Raw genomic sequence first — 15,484 nt, 5'->3', positions numbered from 1 at the left:
TTAAATGACCCTGAACATAGGTCATTTACCTCCGTGGTCACCCATTAATTGAAAATGATTTGGTGACCACTTTATTTTATTTTAGACAAAATTACCCTTTTCGCGTAACGCGAAGGGACTTCGCGTTTCGCGAAGTGAGACACTGTGAAAAGTCCAGAATACCCATACTATATAATATAACCCGGCCATTTTTTTTTCATTTCTTTTCTTCCCTTCTCTCTCTTCCCTTCCGCTTTTCTCCTCCTTCTCTCTAAACTCGCCGGCGGCGGCGGTAAGCGGCGGCGATACACACAATGAGCTCCACGACGAGCACGAGCACTGTACCACTTGGTAAGTTTATGTACTTAAAGTTTATTGTTGTTCATTTCTGCATTTTCGAATCACTGTGTTGTTTAGGGTTTCATCCGATGATACTTCCCGTTTCGCGAAGTGCTTCCCGTTTCGCAAAGGGTTTCCATTTCACAGTATTAATTATCCCGTTTCAATTTTTTCTTGCAGCCGAAGTTTTCGTTTTCTATAATGGAGAGTGGAAAGTTGATGCTAATGGAATATTGTATTTTGATGCCTCTTCAATCAAAACATTGGATTTACCCCAAAGTACTCGTTATGCTGAATTAATTGATAAACTCCAAGAAAGACTTAACGTGCAGAAATCTACATATAATTTAGTGCTCCAAGTGAAGTATGATATTCCGAATATCACAAATTCTAAACGCGTTTTTATTGAAGAAGATGAGGATTTGAACATATATTTATCACGCTTGATTTTGGATCGAACTGTGTCACCATTGTGTGTCTCTGTAGTAGAGAAGTCACCATTTACTAAAGAAAAGATACCACTATTTACCTACCAAACTCAAGAAAGTATTCTACCACAATTTACTCAGAAAATTGTACCAGAAGTTGTACCCTCGGATGTCTTTGTTGAAAGTAATGAAGTTGGAGATAACTTTTTGCCTCACATCCCACTTACTAAGGACTTGCATGCATCAATACCTACACCACATAGTGCGAGAAGAGCATCAACGGGTACACCACCTACTAGTGCAAGAATATCATCAATGGGTACACCATGTAGTGCAAGAAGATCATCATTTGGTACACCATCGACAGACATATCACCGACAGACACGACAAACATATCACCGACAGACCCCTCATTTGCGTTGGCATTAACTACTGAAACTGTATTGGAAGTCGGTGCCTTGTTTGAAAATAAAAAAGAACTACAACTGATGCTATATAAATATGCGATGACTAATCATTTTAAATTCAAGGTGGAGAAGTCAAGAAAACATCTTTGGTATGTGAAATGTTTGGATGAGAAATGCAAGTGGAGATTGCGTGTCGTGAAAGATAAATTATCTGAGATGTTTGAGATCCGGAAATTCGACCAACAACACTCATGTTCAGTTCTGTCGAGGCTAGAGAAAAAAATGCAAACACCAGCATGGGTTATTGGGTAGTGCGTGAAGAGTAAGTACATGGACCATCACCATAATCACTTGCCTAAGAAAATAATTGAAGACATGCAGGCAAGTTATAGGATAAATTTGACTTATAATAAGGCTTGGAGGGCAAGGGAAATGGCTTTAGTGGCGGTGCGAGGAACGGTAGAGGATTCATATGAAAAATTACCCTCATATCTTTACATGTTGGAGAAGCATAATCCGAGTACCATAACAGACATCCAGACAGACGAGCTCGACCACTTCAAGTTGTATTATGTTTTGCATAAGTGGTATTATGTTTGGGATAAGTTATATTATGTTTGGGATAAGTTGTACTTTATTTGTTGTATCTAGTTTATCTGTGTACTAATCAGTACTTAGCGTTTCGTTAAGTACTTATCGTTTCGTTAAGTACTTATCGTTTCGTTAAGTACTTAGTGTTTCGTTAAGTACTTAGCGTTTGGTTAAGTACTTAGCGTTTCGTTAAGTTAAAGTTAAAGTTAGTTAAAGTTACTTGGTATGATTTATGTACATTGAATTATATGTTCAATTATTTGGTATGTAAATATTAGACTACCAACCAACCAGCCAGGCTAAATTAAAACTACAAATATTATAACATGAAATAGAACTTAAGTTCAAGTTCAGGTTCTATCCAAAAAGCAATACAAGATTAGAATACATAAGCACCAGTCAAGTTCTATCCAAAAAGCAATACAAGATTAGAATACATAAGCACTAGTCAAGTTCTATCCAAAAATCAATACAAGATTAGAATACAAACTAAGGTTCTATAAGTTGATGAAATAACCGGACCGCCATCTTTTGTCTAAAAAACTCCATTTCATTGGAGGTCACCTTCTCTACACCTAAACCAGCAGTCAAGTATTCCATGTACATAAGCATAAATACACCACAATCCCCACTCTCTGTTGCTCTAGGGACTTCCCCTACTTTAGCGACTGCATTTTTGGCTGGGTGTGGCAACCTTTTATATGTCAGTTTCTGGAAATTGAACTTAGGAAACCTTTGTAGCTCAGCATCAGTGGCTGCCATTGCAAATAATCGTGGAATCATCTCACACAAAGGTCTCAGGTATGGATCGAGATTCCTATAAATACTCGAGTCGCAGTCATAAACGTCAATGTGATTATCTTGTAGACGAACGATGCACAGTACCCAGTGCTTGTTGCCAATGTTCAAAGGCACGTAAATATCGTCTACTGATGGCCATTCTGGCATATGTCTATGGTCCACACCCAGGAAGTACTAATCAAATACCTCTGCTATTGGATAATTTTTAGGATCTTTTTTAAAGTCCGGGTGCTCTCGCCTCATCAAATCTCCTAATAAACAACCCCCTATTGATACTTTAAAATGTTTATATGTCTTGGGATATTGCGCAATCCTTTTGCGCAACAAGTGGCAGAATGCGTCGACTTCCTATAAAATGGGGGAAAATGCAGTATATATCAAACACCTTATTCATAAGTTAAAGAATTATTATGAATTGCAAGACTTACAGGATCTTTAAGCCATGTGCACTTTGTTAGAACTATAACAAACAACTTCTTTGGTGCTTCGCAAGTATACACAGTCTTTTTCTGATCATTGGTGGCTACATCTTTCAACCAATTCTCTAATTGAACCAACAACTCATCATCAAATTTTTGAAGGGGATTGATAGTTAATGGATCATTTGTCTTTGACTGTTTTGACAAAGAAGGGTTGGTGTAGTCTTCATCTTTCTTCTGCTTCCTCACTCTTTTTTTTTTGGAACTACTCCTTTAGGTGGAGTGTTGTATAATTGGAAATCATCACCATCGTTCCCATCCTTCGCATCCTTGACCTTATCCTTCTTATCCTTCCCATCCTTCGAATCCTCCTCAACCTTGACCTTGACTTTATCCTTCCCATCCTTGGCATCCTTCTCAACCTTCTGAACCTTGACCTTGACCTTATCCTTCTTTTTCTCAATTATTTCTTGCATCATATCGGAGAGCAACATCTCCCCACCATCCACCTTCACATCATTCCCAATCTCACCACCATCCACTTTGACATCATTCTCAATCTCCCCACCATCCACCTTCACATTTTTCTCATTCTCCCCACCATCCACCTTCACAGCATCCACACTCTCCTCCACCTTTACCACACTCTCCTCCACCTTCAAAGCATCCACACTCTCCTCCACCTTTACCACACTCTCCTCCACCTTCACAGCATCCATACTCTCCTCCATCTTTACCACATTATCCTCCACTTTCCCATCCTGCAAAAATAGAACAACATTGTGGTCAGCGTTTACTTCCCGAAACAACATTTGACTTCGCTAAGTATAAATTACCTCAATTTTACCCTCCACCTTCACACTCTCCTCCACCTTCACAGCATCCATACTCTCCTCCACCTTCTCATCCTTCATCTCCATCTCATTCGTCTTCATCTCCTCCACATTCCCTTCCTGCAAAAATAGAACAATAGTGTGGTTAGTTATGAACAACAATCGTGAAGCACTTAACGAAACGATAAGTTTTATTATCTTACCTCAGTCTTGTCCTTATTGTCCAATTTGCTCTTCTTCTTCTTCCTCCTCGATATTATCTAATTTGGCTATTAACATGGTCATCCTTTGGTTGGATTTGGCTAATAACTATTCGCACATACTAACAACCAACTTTTTAATATAAGCCTTGTGATGTGCTTGAGTTTCTTCGTAAGCTGTTTTCATCTCTTTGAGCTCCTCCTTCACCTTTTTGATGAGCTCCTCCTTCAACGCTTTTACCTCCTCCATCAGCTCTTCACATTTACATCCAACAGAAGATGTTGGAGGTAATCCAGGACTAGTAGCGGATGGGGGACTAGGAATGTTGGCAGGACTCAATTCATAAGCAAGCTTCCTCTTCAGGTTTACTACTTCTTTGAGATTAATCACAGCCTTTCTCTTCCGGGTGTTTGGTTTGGAAGTAGGTTCTTCATGTTCATCGTCATGTTCACTTTCCTCTTCATCATAATCCTCTTTCACTAACTTCCCTTCTGTAAATCCCTCAAAAAATTCATCAGTTGACTCATCTATTTGTTCAAAGTCCTCACCACTGTATAACCTTTTCTCCATGGAGGACTCTTCCATCTCAGTCAGATCCGTTGTCTCAAGGGCAGACTTTATCTCGATCAAGGTGTTCTTCCTGTTGGAATGATAGACTAACAACCTTGGGCGTAGAGGATCATTAAGCTCATTCTTTCTGGCAAATTTACGGACAAAGCCTTTGATGACCTCATATGTCCACACTTGAAATGCCAGTGCAAACCCATAAATGTTATAAGCAAAAGGAGCATAAGGATCATCACTCATTTTCTTCTTCTTATAATATTTGTAACTAAGATGTCTCATGTTCTTGTTCAACCCCTTGAGGGTGGCTCTAAAGGTCACCTTCCCCCAAGGAAATCGGAGGAAACTTTCATCGTCTTCGACCATGTGGAGGATTTTTGAAAATACCACCCTCCTTGGGTCAAATGAAAATAGGTACTGGCAAATCAGGCATACCCGCCCCATCTTCCATGCATCTTCCTTATCTCTGCATTTCAAAAAAGCAGTCTCCAACTCTTGCATTACTACACTCGTCTTCCCTTTAAAATATTTTACCGATAGAGGTGGACAACCTCGGCATTGTTCTTCGTTCACCTCAGGAAACCTTCCGAAGTTTAGGCCCGTCACTAAGGCGTACTATTTCATACCAAATACAAGTTGCTTCCCATTGATATTGAAAGTTATCTCCTTGGAGTTTGAGGTTACCCTCCTAAGCAACATGTGATGTACAATAGTTCATGAGAACTGCAACACTGGCGCTGAGAATATATATCTGAATTGGGTATTGTACACCTTCTCCACAAGATCTATTTCCTCAAACTTCATAACAATCTTCTTCAGGCAGAGGGCGCTTTTCCAAGAAATCCGACCAGGAAAATCAGGAACTGTGGTTTCTGCCATCTACAAAAGGAACAACAATAAAAATGTAAGAACAAATACATAAACCACCGCAAACGTTAAGTACTTATCGCAAACATTAAGTACTTAACGAATCGTTAAGTACTTATCGTTTCGTTAAGTACTTAACGAAACATTAAGTACTAAGCGATTCGTTAAGTACTTAACGAAACGATAAGTACTTCGCGAAACCCTAATATGGGATATGCCCATTGATAAACCAGAAACAATAACCAATAACCAGAAACAAGTGAAAACCCTAAACCTAAAGCAATAACCAATAACCAGAAACAAGCAAAAACTCTAAACCTAAACAAATAAACAGAAACAGCCAAAACCTAAAACTTAACATGCAAATATGAAAACCCATAACCAAAAAAAGACATGCAACAACCAAAAAAATAATCAAACCTGAGATTAATGAAGAGACGGTTAGAGAGAGAGGACACGAGGGGATAGAAGACGGGCAGATCGTCCTTGGCAATGTCCTTCAGTGAAGAGACGGTTATAGAGAGAGAGGACTCGAGAGGATAGAAGAGGGAAAATGGAAGAAATGAATGCAGAAAGGTTTTTTTTAACGCGCTCCTCTTCGACTTCATACGCGCGCCTCTTCGACTTCCTACGCGCGCGTGCAGAAACGCTAAGTGCCTAGAGAAACGCTAAGTGCCTAGCGAAACGATAAGTGCCTAGCGAAACGCTAAGTAACTAGCAGAAACAATATCATCTGCAAATATCATCATCGACAAAAGAACAATAAGATGAACAAACTAATGAACCAATATGAACAAATATGAACCAATATGAACCAATATGAACCAATATTAACCAATATTAACCAATATGAACAGATTTAGGGTTAGGGTTTCATTAAAAAGAACATAAATCGTTTGAAATGAAGATAATAGACAATAAGAACATAAATTCATTTAGGGTTTTTAGATGAAGATACCGGAAACATGAAAATAAAACGATTTAGGTTAGGGTTTCGAATGAAGATATACAAATAAGAACATAAATATGTATTATAAACATCGATTCAGGGATGAGGTTTCTTATCTTTGTAGATTCAGGTCATAGTCGTCGTCGCCGTAGTTTACGCCGCCGCCGACAAAATGAGAGAGAAGAAACCTTGAGAGAGAAACAAAATGAGAGAAATGAAAAAATTTGAGTATATATATCAACACTGTTTCACTTCGCGAAACGCGAACTCACTTCGCGTTACGCGAAAAGGGTAATTTTGTCCAAAAAAAATAAAGTGGTCACCAGATCAATTTTAATTATTGGTGACCACAGAGGCAAATGACCCTATCTTCAGGGTCATTTAGTCCAATTTCCCGATATCAGGGTTATTCTAAAAATAAAAGGGAATTAAATTTTACAAAATTGACATTTTACCACTGACAAAAACTAATATACCCCAAAATTAAAAATCATCTCCCTTCTCTTATTTCTCTTTATTCCTTCTCTACGACCGCGTTCTCTCTTATTCTCTCTCAGCGCAACGCCCCGGTAACGAGTCATCCAAGTAAACGCTGAACTTAGTCCTCGACGAGATGTTTGTTTCTTCTGCTTCCCCTCCCCCGACGTTTGCTATCCTCACGACTGACTGTAGCATCTACGTCCAAGCAAACGCCAAACTCTAGCCCTCGCCGATGGGTAAGTTTGTTATTGATTGATTGTTATAGCTGATATTGATTGTTATAGTTGGCGCAAATGCATTTAGCGTAAGCGCGCATTTTGCGTCTGCGCAAATGCAAAAAAAATATTCCGCCTGCACAAAATTCAATTTAAAGATTTAAATTTGACTTATCCCATTATTTGCAAACTGGACTGATGAGAGTTTTGAACTACTTTCTAAAGATTTTATAAATTTGAAGGACTTGATTTTAGTTAGTTGTGAGGGCTTCACAACTGATTACCTTGCTACTTCTATAAACTTGATTTGTTTCTCTTTTTGTTGTTTTTGTATAAATTGGGATGTAATTGTTGTTTCAGATTTTGAGAGAGTTAGAAAAGATTTTGATGCAAGTTCCACAACTTGAGAAGATTGAATCATTCGGTGCCTATTGACAGTCTTGAGAAGATTTTGATGCAAGCTCCACAATCGGTTGACCTAGGATTGATGCCCCTAATTTTGTTTGGACGGTTCCGATAGATGAAGGTGTTTCAACTTGATTAGCCCACGATAACTAGTGTTTTTTAATTGTTTAAGTTTGTGGTTATTTAATGCTTTTAGGAGAAAAATTGTACTTTTGTATGTGAATGTGAATGGATTTAGCTTGGAAACAGAGATGCTCTCTCATGGTTCCATTTTATTATAATCCTTGTTTCGTTCGGAAAATATGGTTGTTTTAAATCTAAATGGTTCAATTGATTAAGTTGTTTTTACATGAACCATTACATAAGTTAATTTGAAAATAACACCATTTCAAACCAAATTGTCCTAATAAATAGGCATTTGATAGTTTATTAAACGGTTTAGGGTTGGTTTCATAATTAGATCTCAATCAATAATTGCCTAAAGCATCTCAATCCATTTGGTTGTACAATTGTGCTAGAAATAAAACTCTAATGATGAAAAAAAGTAATCATAATCATGTAAGTTTTTTTTTAAAGAACGCTAGGTTATGCTACTCTTATAGAGTGCGACTAAAATCCGCAGGTTAAGTATATAGCCCGCAAACATACTTAACCATTTAACCAGACACAAAATTTGCCGCCTGACAGGCTCGAACCCAGGACCTCATGGAGGCCTGAGGAATATCCACCTCTTATAATCATGTAAGTTATAACAAACCAAAAGGAGTAAAATTGTGTTTTTTAGTAACTAGTTATAACAAAAATTTTAACCAAAACACATACAAAATATATAAACACAACACAAACAGAAAAAAAAAATCTAAAAGAGTGGTCGCGCTTTAACTTATCAAAAAAGTGGATTTTATCTCAAAGTCCTAGCAAAGGAGAACAACCGATTTCCTAGCACTTCTTTTTGCTTCCTTTAGCACCACCAGACTCTGATGGGGTCACAATCAGGTATACAAATAAACTCATAAAAGATATCACTAAAATCAAAGACCCATACTTAGCCAACAATCTCTGCAAGATTAATCAAGTAAAACAATGTTAAGAAAGTTAAATGGATTGGCTAAAACAACAAAAAGAGAAACAAATCAAGATCTAACTCTCTCAGAAATCTGAAATAACAATTACAACTCAATTTATACAAAAACAGCAAAAAGAGAAACAAATCAAATTTATAGAACCATATACCTGCAATTGGAAGTAATGGCAGTAAGACCATCAGTTGTGAAGCCCTCACCGCTAACTAAAATCAAGGCCTTCAAATTTATAAAATCTTTAAATAGTATTTCAAAACTCTCATCAGTCTAGTTTGCAAATAATGGGATAAGTCTAGTTCAAATCTTTAAATTGCATTTTGCGCATGAGAAAAAAAATTGCATTTGCACGAGCTATAACAATCAATACCAACTATAACAATCAATCAATAACAAACTTATCCATCGGCGGGGCTAGAGTTCGGCGTTTGCTTGGACGTAGATGCTAGTGTCAGTCGTGGGGGATAGCAGACATCGGAAGGAGGGGAAGCAGAAGAAACAGACATCTCGTCGGGGGCTAAGTTTAGCATTTTCTTAGACGACTCGTTGTCGGGGCGTTGCGATGAGGGAGAATAAGAGAGAAAGGTGGCCGTATAGAAGGAAAGAAGAGAAAGAAGAGAATGAATATGGTTTTTAATTTGGGGGTATATTAGTCTTTTGCCAGGAATAAAAGGTTAATTTTTCAAATTTTAATTTACCCTGATATATCCCTTGAAATAAAATTTAATTCAACCTAAGACGTTATTAAGAATAAAAACATATATATTTTTAAGACTTAATATTTTAGCTATGTTAAAGGGTTTTTTAAACAATTTTAAAGACGTTATTAAGAATAAAAACATATATATTTTTAAGACTTAATATTTTAGCTATGTTAAAGGGTTTTTTAAACAATTTTAAAACTTTATTTTTACTGATGTATCATATTATTCTAACATCTTGTATATTTATTATTGAACAATTGGTCAATTTCCTATTAAAAAAAGCACATACAAAATAAAATAATAATAACCCAACCTACTGAATTCAAACTATATATATATATATATTGGTTCATCAAATTTAAATGGGTAAAGAATGTAGATATTTCAAAAAGCCCTTAATCACCATTATTCAGTTTAATTGAGAAGATTTTTAAAAACATCATCTTTGATAAACTGAAAATTAAATTTAAATAGTAACACTGAATTATAAATATTTAATTATTTAAATATTTAGAGATAAAAATTGAATTAACAAATAAAAAGCTCTAATATTTTAAGTACTAAATATTTGAAATAATTTTATAATATTTAAAATTATTAATATTTTATTAACTGCTATATTAATTTAATAAATTAATAGAGGGGTGATAGAAGGAGGGAATGATATGTTAAATTTTGTTATTTTTTGGTTAATCAAATTGGGACACATCATTCTCTCTCATTCCTTCCTTCTCAAATTCCCTCTCTCAATCATTTCTCAAATTAATATATATAAAAATGAGATACTAAATAATATTTCTCATATATCTTCATTCTTTTCTACTTTATAATTAATTTAGATATAATTATATTTTTATTTTATAATTTTTAAAATTAATTGAAATTTTTTTATATTTGTAATGAAAAAAAAAAGTTAAAAACCTACAACTTTATATATAACAAAAAGTAATTTTATTAAATTTAGAAATATTTTTTTAAGAGAAAGGGAATGTCGTGATCGTCCAACAATTTTAACCAATCCATTTCAGATCTCGGAGCATGCAACGGGAACGGTTTAGAATATATTAATAAAACCGGTTAAGAAACAATTCTTTGAATTAAATCTCATTTAAAAGGCCAAAATATTTAAATGGGCTTTTAAACGACATCGTATCCATTTTCCTGTAATAATAATTAATATATAAATTAGTATAAATAGAGGATAGAATAAGTGTAAAAGGGCATGACTTTGAATGTTGAATTTCTTCATCTTTTCTAATATATCATCTTCTTTATTTACTTTCTACTTTATTCTTTTCAACATATTCTCATCTACACAATTTTGGATACAAGATACATTTACTTATCAAAGAGACGTTGTTCAAGATCGTGATCAAACGGGTCACGACAATTGGTATCAAAGCCATCTATCCTCGACAACACTTCCGCTGAAAATATGATGAGATCACAAGCTACAGAAGAAAATTTTCAAAAATTAGAAGAGTGAATCAACAATATAGAGGCAACATTCACAAGCAAAGTTGAAGAGATACATCAAGTAATTCAAGAACAACAAAGAACGACATAATCAAAGATCATTTCTCAATTCAATTTGCTACAACAAGAGAACGTAAAAAAGTTTGAACTCATACAACAAGAATCCGCAAGACACCAACAAGAAACCGCAAGACAACAACAAGATGCAACTAGACGACCGAAAATAATGCAATCATAGTTTTTTGAGAACTTAAAAACAAATTGTGAATAAATACCAATATCTACCAATCAACCGGATGAAAGAGTAAAAAGGACCAGTTCTTCAAACACAATAAGGAAAGACACTCCTCTAGGAAATGGCATTTTTCGACGACCGAATAGAAACCCGTCAGACAATAATTATGTTAAAACGGCATACGATCCACATACAACAAAAGGGATGGGGTTACAATCAATAGGGAATTTATCATTAAGAAATCCTAGAATCGGTCTTGATATGTTTGATAGAACAAATTCAAGGGGTTATGTACGAAGGGAAAATCAATTCTTCGGAAATTTCATAATGGAGGATTACAAAAAAGTGAATTATGTTATATATTTCTTTACGAGACGAACTGATATTTGGATCGCAGATTATTTAGTAGATCATACTATTCAATCGTGGGATGACTTACTAATGAAGTTCTAATAGCATTTCAAGAAGTGGGCCACCAAAATGTTATCATTGAATTTCATCAATTAAGACAAATCAGGACACTAACTGATTACATTGACTAGTGGAGGGAGTTACGATCATTGGTCATTTCCAAGAATGTTCCTCAAAGCGAAGGATATTATATTCAAAGTTTTCTGGTGGTTTGCGTGATGAATTAAAAGAGGCATTGAAACTGTTAGAACCTAAAACATTAGACAAATCAATTCGACTAGCAAATGATAAAGATGAATTCTTAGCTCCATTACCAAAGAATGTTAGACAGTCGAGTAGAACTATGGGAGAAACCATAAAGACGAATCATCAAAAACTAGCGTGGACCAATATCACTAAGGATAATGGAATAACCTCAAGTTCAGAACAACAAGCTCGATCTGTAAACTGGGCATCAATACAAGAACAGAAACAGAAAGGACTTTGTTTAAATGTGATGAAAAATATATTAGGGTAATATATGTGCAGATCGACAATTATTCATGATTAAATTAGATGATGAGTTGTAAGAAAAATTGAGATTGGAAAAAGTAGTAGATGATGATACAATGGTGGATGGAGGAGAATTGTATGTTCAAACCATAAACGGTAATGCAAGTAATTATACTATAAAGATTGTGGGACAAATTAAGAAGAGAAAAGTAACAATACTTATCGACAGTAGCAGTACTCTGTCCTTTATTGATGAAGGGACCGCTTGATAATAGGGATGTGAACTTATAGAGGATAATCCACTAACGGTAACTATTGCAGGTGGAGGAGTTATGTACAGTCGACACATTCTACCAAATCTTAAATGGTAAATGCAAGAATATGAGTTCGTATTTAACGTAAGGACAATCAACCTCGGGGATTGTGATATTATTTTAGGAGTCAACTAGATGGCAAAGTTTAGAACACTAAGTCTGAATTATTCGAAAAGATGTATAAAAGCAAGACTCAAAGAATCAAAAATACGTTTATACGGGAATAAAGAAAGAAATACTGATGAGTGGAGAAACAATTAGCAAGAGTATTAATAAAAGATTGGGATGCTTTGTATGTCAAATATATAATATGGAAGTTAAAGATAGAGAGAAATTGAACCAACATAAAATAATCCAGGCAAAAATAATACCTGGTATAAATATCCAGAGGTTGATCAAAAAATATAAGACGGTTTTTGAAGTTCCAAAAAATCTTCTACCTGTACGAATAACGGACCACGCCATCAATCTCAAATCGGGTTAGGATCCACCTAATTAAATACTTTACCGCTATCTTTTTGTTCAGAAGGGTGAAATTGAATCATTATTAGCTGAAATGAAGACAACATGTTTTATAAGAAGCAACACAAGTTCGTTTGCCTCTCCGGTGATCTTGGTCAAAAAGAAAGATGGAACTTGGAGGTTTTGTGTGGATTATAGACAATTGAATGAAATAACAGTCAAAGACAAGTATCTAATACCTGCAATAGATGAACTATTGGATGAACTACATGGAGCAACAATCTTCACAGAGTAGGATTTACGGGCATGTTACCATCAGATACGAGTTCGCGAGGAGGATGTACATAAAACTGTTTTCAGGATTCATTCAGGGTTGTATGAATTCCGAGTTATGCCTTTTAGATTATCTAATGCACCTGCAACTTTTCAAGCACTCATGAACGAAATTTTCCGAAAATGCCTAAGAAAGGGATTATTAGAATTACATTTATTCCATCTTGAAGAAGTTTTGAAAATTTTACAGGCCAATAGTTTATTCGTTAAATTGTCCAAATGTTCTTTTGGATTAAAAATGTTGGAATATTTATGACATTTTGTTAGTGGTCAAGGTGTTGAGGTCAATCCACAAAAGATGAGTTACATACAAGAGTGATCAGTTCCAAAAAATATAAAGGCTCTATAGGAAGTTTGTATGTAACTTTGAGTTATCAACAAACCTCTACACGAGCTTTTGAAGAAAAGGATGTTTAAATGGTGAGAGGATGCAGAAAAGGCATTTACAAATTTGAAAAATTCCTTCATTACTACTCTTGTATTAGCACTACCCAATTTCAACATTGATTTAAAAGTTGAAATAGATGCGTGTTACTATGGAATTAGGGTAGTTCTAATGCAGAAGGGACGACCTATTTCATAATTAAGCAAAACTCTATCTAAGGCTCATTTAGGGTTTTCTACTTATGAAAAGGAACTACTAGCGGTATTGATGACAGTTACAAAGTGGAGACATTACTTATATAACGACACTTTATTATTAAAACGGATCATCAAAGTTTGAAATTTCTAATGGAACAAAAAACTACTACAATTTTACAACAAAGATGACTATCTAAACTACTTGGATTTAATTACACAATAATGTATGAAAAAAGGAAAAACTAATATGGCTGCAGATGCCCTATCAAGACGAGAATCAGCTTCATTATCTATGTTATCCATTGTTATGTCGACCTGGCAGAAAGAGGTGAGGAATCATACAAAGAGAACCAAGAAATACAAAGAATCGTAATTTTGTTGGCTTCACAGCCTGATCAATGTCCATTATACAAAAATGTGGACAATATCATCAAGTATAAAAACAGGATATGTGTAGGCAGCAAAGGAACTCTAAGAGATGAAATTCTAAATGTTCTGCATAACACAAGTTTAGAAGGTCACTTAGGCATACAAGCAACAAATGAAAGGGTAAAATGAAACTTTTTCTAGTTAGGACTTAAACGAGAATCGCAAGAGCTAATTAAAAACCGTGATATTTGTCAACGTTTCAAAAAGGATAGTTCTAAGAAAGCAAGACTATTACAACCATTACCAATCCAGACACATCATGGTTGCACATATCCATGGACTTTATTGAAGGACTTCCAATATCAAACGGCTTTACAACATTGTTAGTGGTGGTAGATCGATTTACAAAATATGATCATTTTATCAAACTGAAACATCTTTATACTGCAACACAAATTACGAATCTATTTGTTGAAAACATTTATAGGTTACATGGGCTACTAGAGAATATTGTGACCAATATAGATCCTATATTTATCAGTCTTTTTTGACAAGATTTGTTAAAGGTTAATGGAGTACATATCATCTAGAAACTGATGGACAAACTGAAAGAGTAAATCAATGTTTAGAATCTTACTTGAGGTGTATGGGCGGCTACAAACCAAAACAGTGAAGCAAATGGGTGGCTATAACACCACTTTCCACACATCATTGAAACTAACATCATATCATGCTTTGTACGGATTAGCTCCACTTCCACTACCATTGGAAACAATGACCAAAACTTAAGTAGGAGCGGTAGAAGACTTCATGCTCGAAAGAACTTGAATGTGTCAGATAATGAAGGACAATTTAACCATTGTCCAAAGCCGGATGAAGCAGTATGTTGATCGGAATCAACAAGATCGACAATTTATAGTGGGAGATTGGGTTTTCCTAAAACTCCAACCATACCGACAAACAACATCATCTACACGAAGAAACATCAAACTATTTGCTAAATTTTTTGGACATTTTCTTGTTTTGGAAAAACTAGGGAAAGTAGCCTACAAGTTAAAATTACCTAAAAATTGTAGGATTCATCTAGTGTTTTATGTCTCTCTTATTCGAGCTAAGATGGGACCATTTTAAGTTGTACAAAAAACACTGACGTTAGTTGGAGAAGATGGATAAATTAAACTACAATCAGAAAATATATTAGAAAGGAGGATGATTAGACGCAGAGACTATAGTGTTGCTCAAGCATATTTCATTGAACCCATACTCCTATAGAAGATTCGACATGGGAAGATTGAACGTTCTTTAGATCTCAATTTCCAGACTTTTGTGAACGATTTCTTGCAAGTAAGCCCCGTTCTACAAGGGGATTTTTAAGAGAAGGAGAATGTCGTGACCGTCCAACAATTGTAACAAATCCACTTCAGATCTCGGAAGATACTACGGGAACCGGTTTAGAAAAATTAATGAAATCAGTTCAAAAACGATTCTTTAAATTAAATCTCATTTAAAAGGCCGAAATATTTAAATGGGTCTTTAAACGACATTGTA

At 35.2% G+C, this 15,484-nt stretch overlaps 1 protein-coding gene across 1 annotated transcript; it reads right to left on the bottom strand.

The window, feature by feature from the left end:
• Positions 1-2,124: 2,124 nt before the first annotated feature.
• Positions 2,125-3,879, bottom strand: LOC124919434. The gene is made up of 7 exons (XM_047459673.1): positions 3,802-3,879; positions 3,541-3,726; positions 3,235-3,474; positions 2,975-3,160; positions 2,785-2,894; positions 2,310-2,697; positions 2,125-2,151 (listed from the first exon to the last, which is right to left on the bottom strand). Exons 1-7 carry the CDS (start codon positions 3,877-3,879, stop codon positions 2,125-2,127), a joined length of 1,215 nt encoding a protein of 404 aa, XP_047315629.1.
• Between the last annotated feature and the right edge of the window lie 11,605 nt (positions 3,880-15,484).

Source organism: Impatiens glandulifera, chromosome 1 (assembly GCF_907164915.1).
Source record: "Impatiens glandulifera chromosome 1, dImpGla2.1, whole genome shotgun sequence".
Taxonomy (NCBI): Eukaryota; Viridiplantae; Streptophyta; class Magnoliopsida; order Ericales; family Balsaminaceae; genus Impatiens; species Impatiens glandulifera.
The sequence above is the reverse complement of the archived record's forward strand: the minus strand, read 5'-3'. Positions and strand labels throughout refer to the sequence as shown.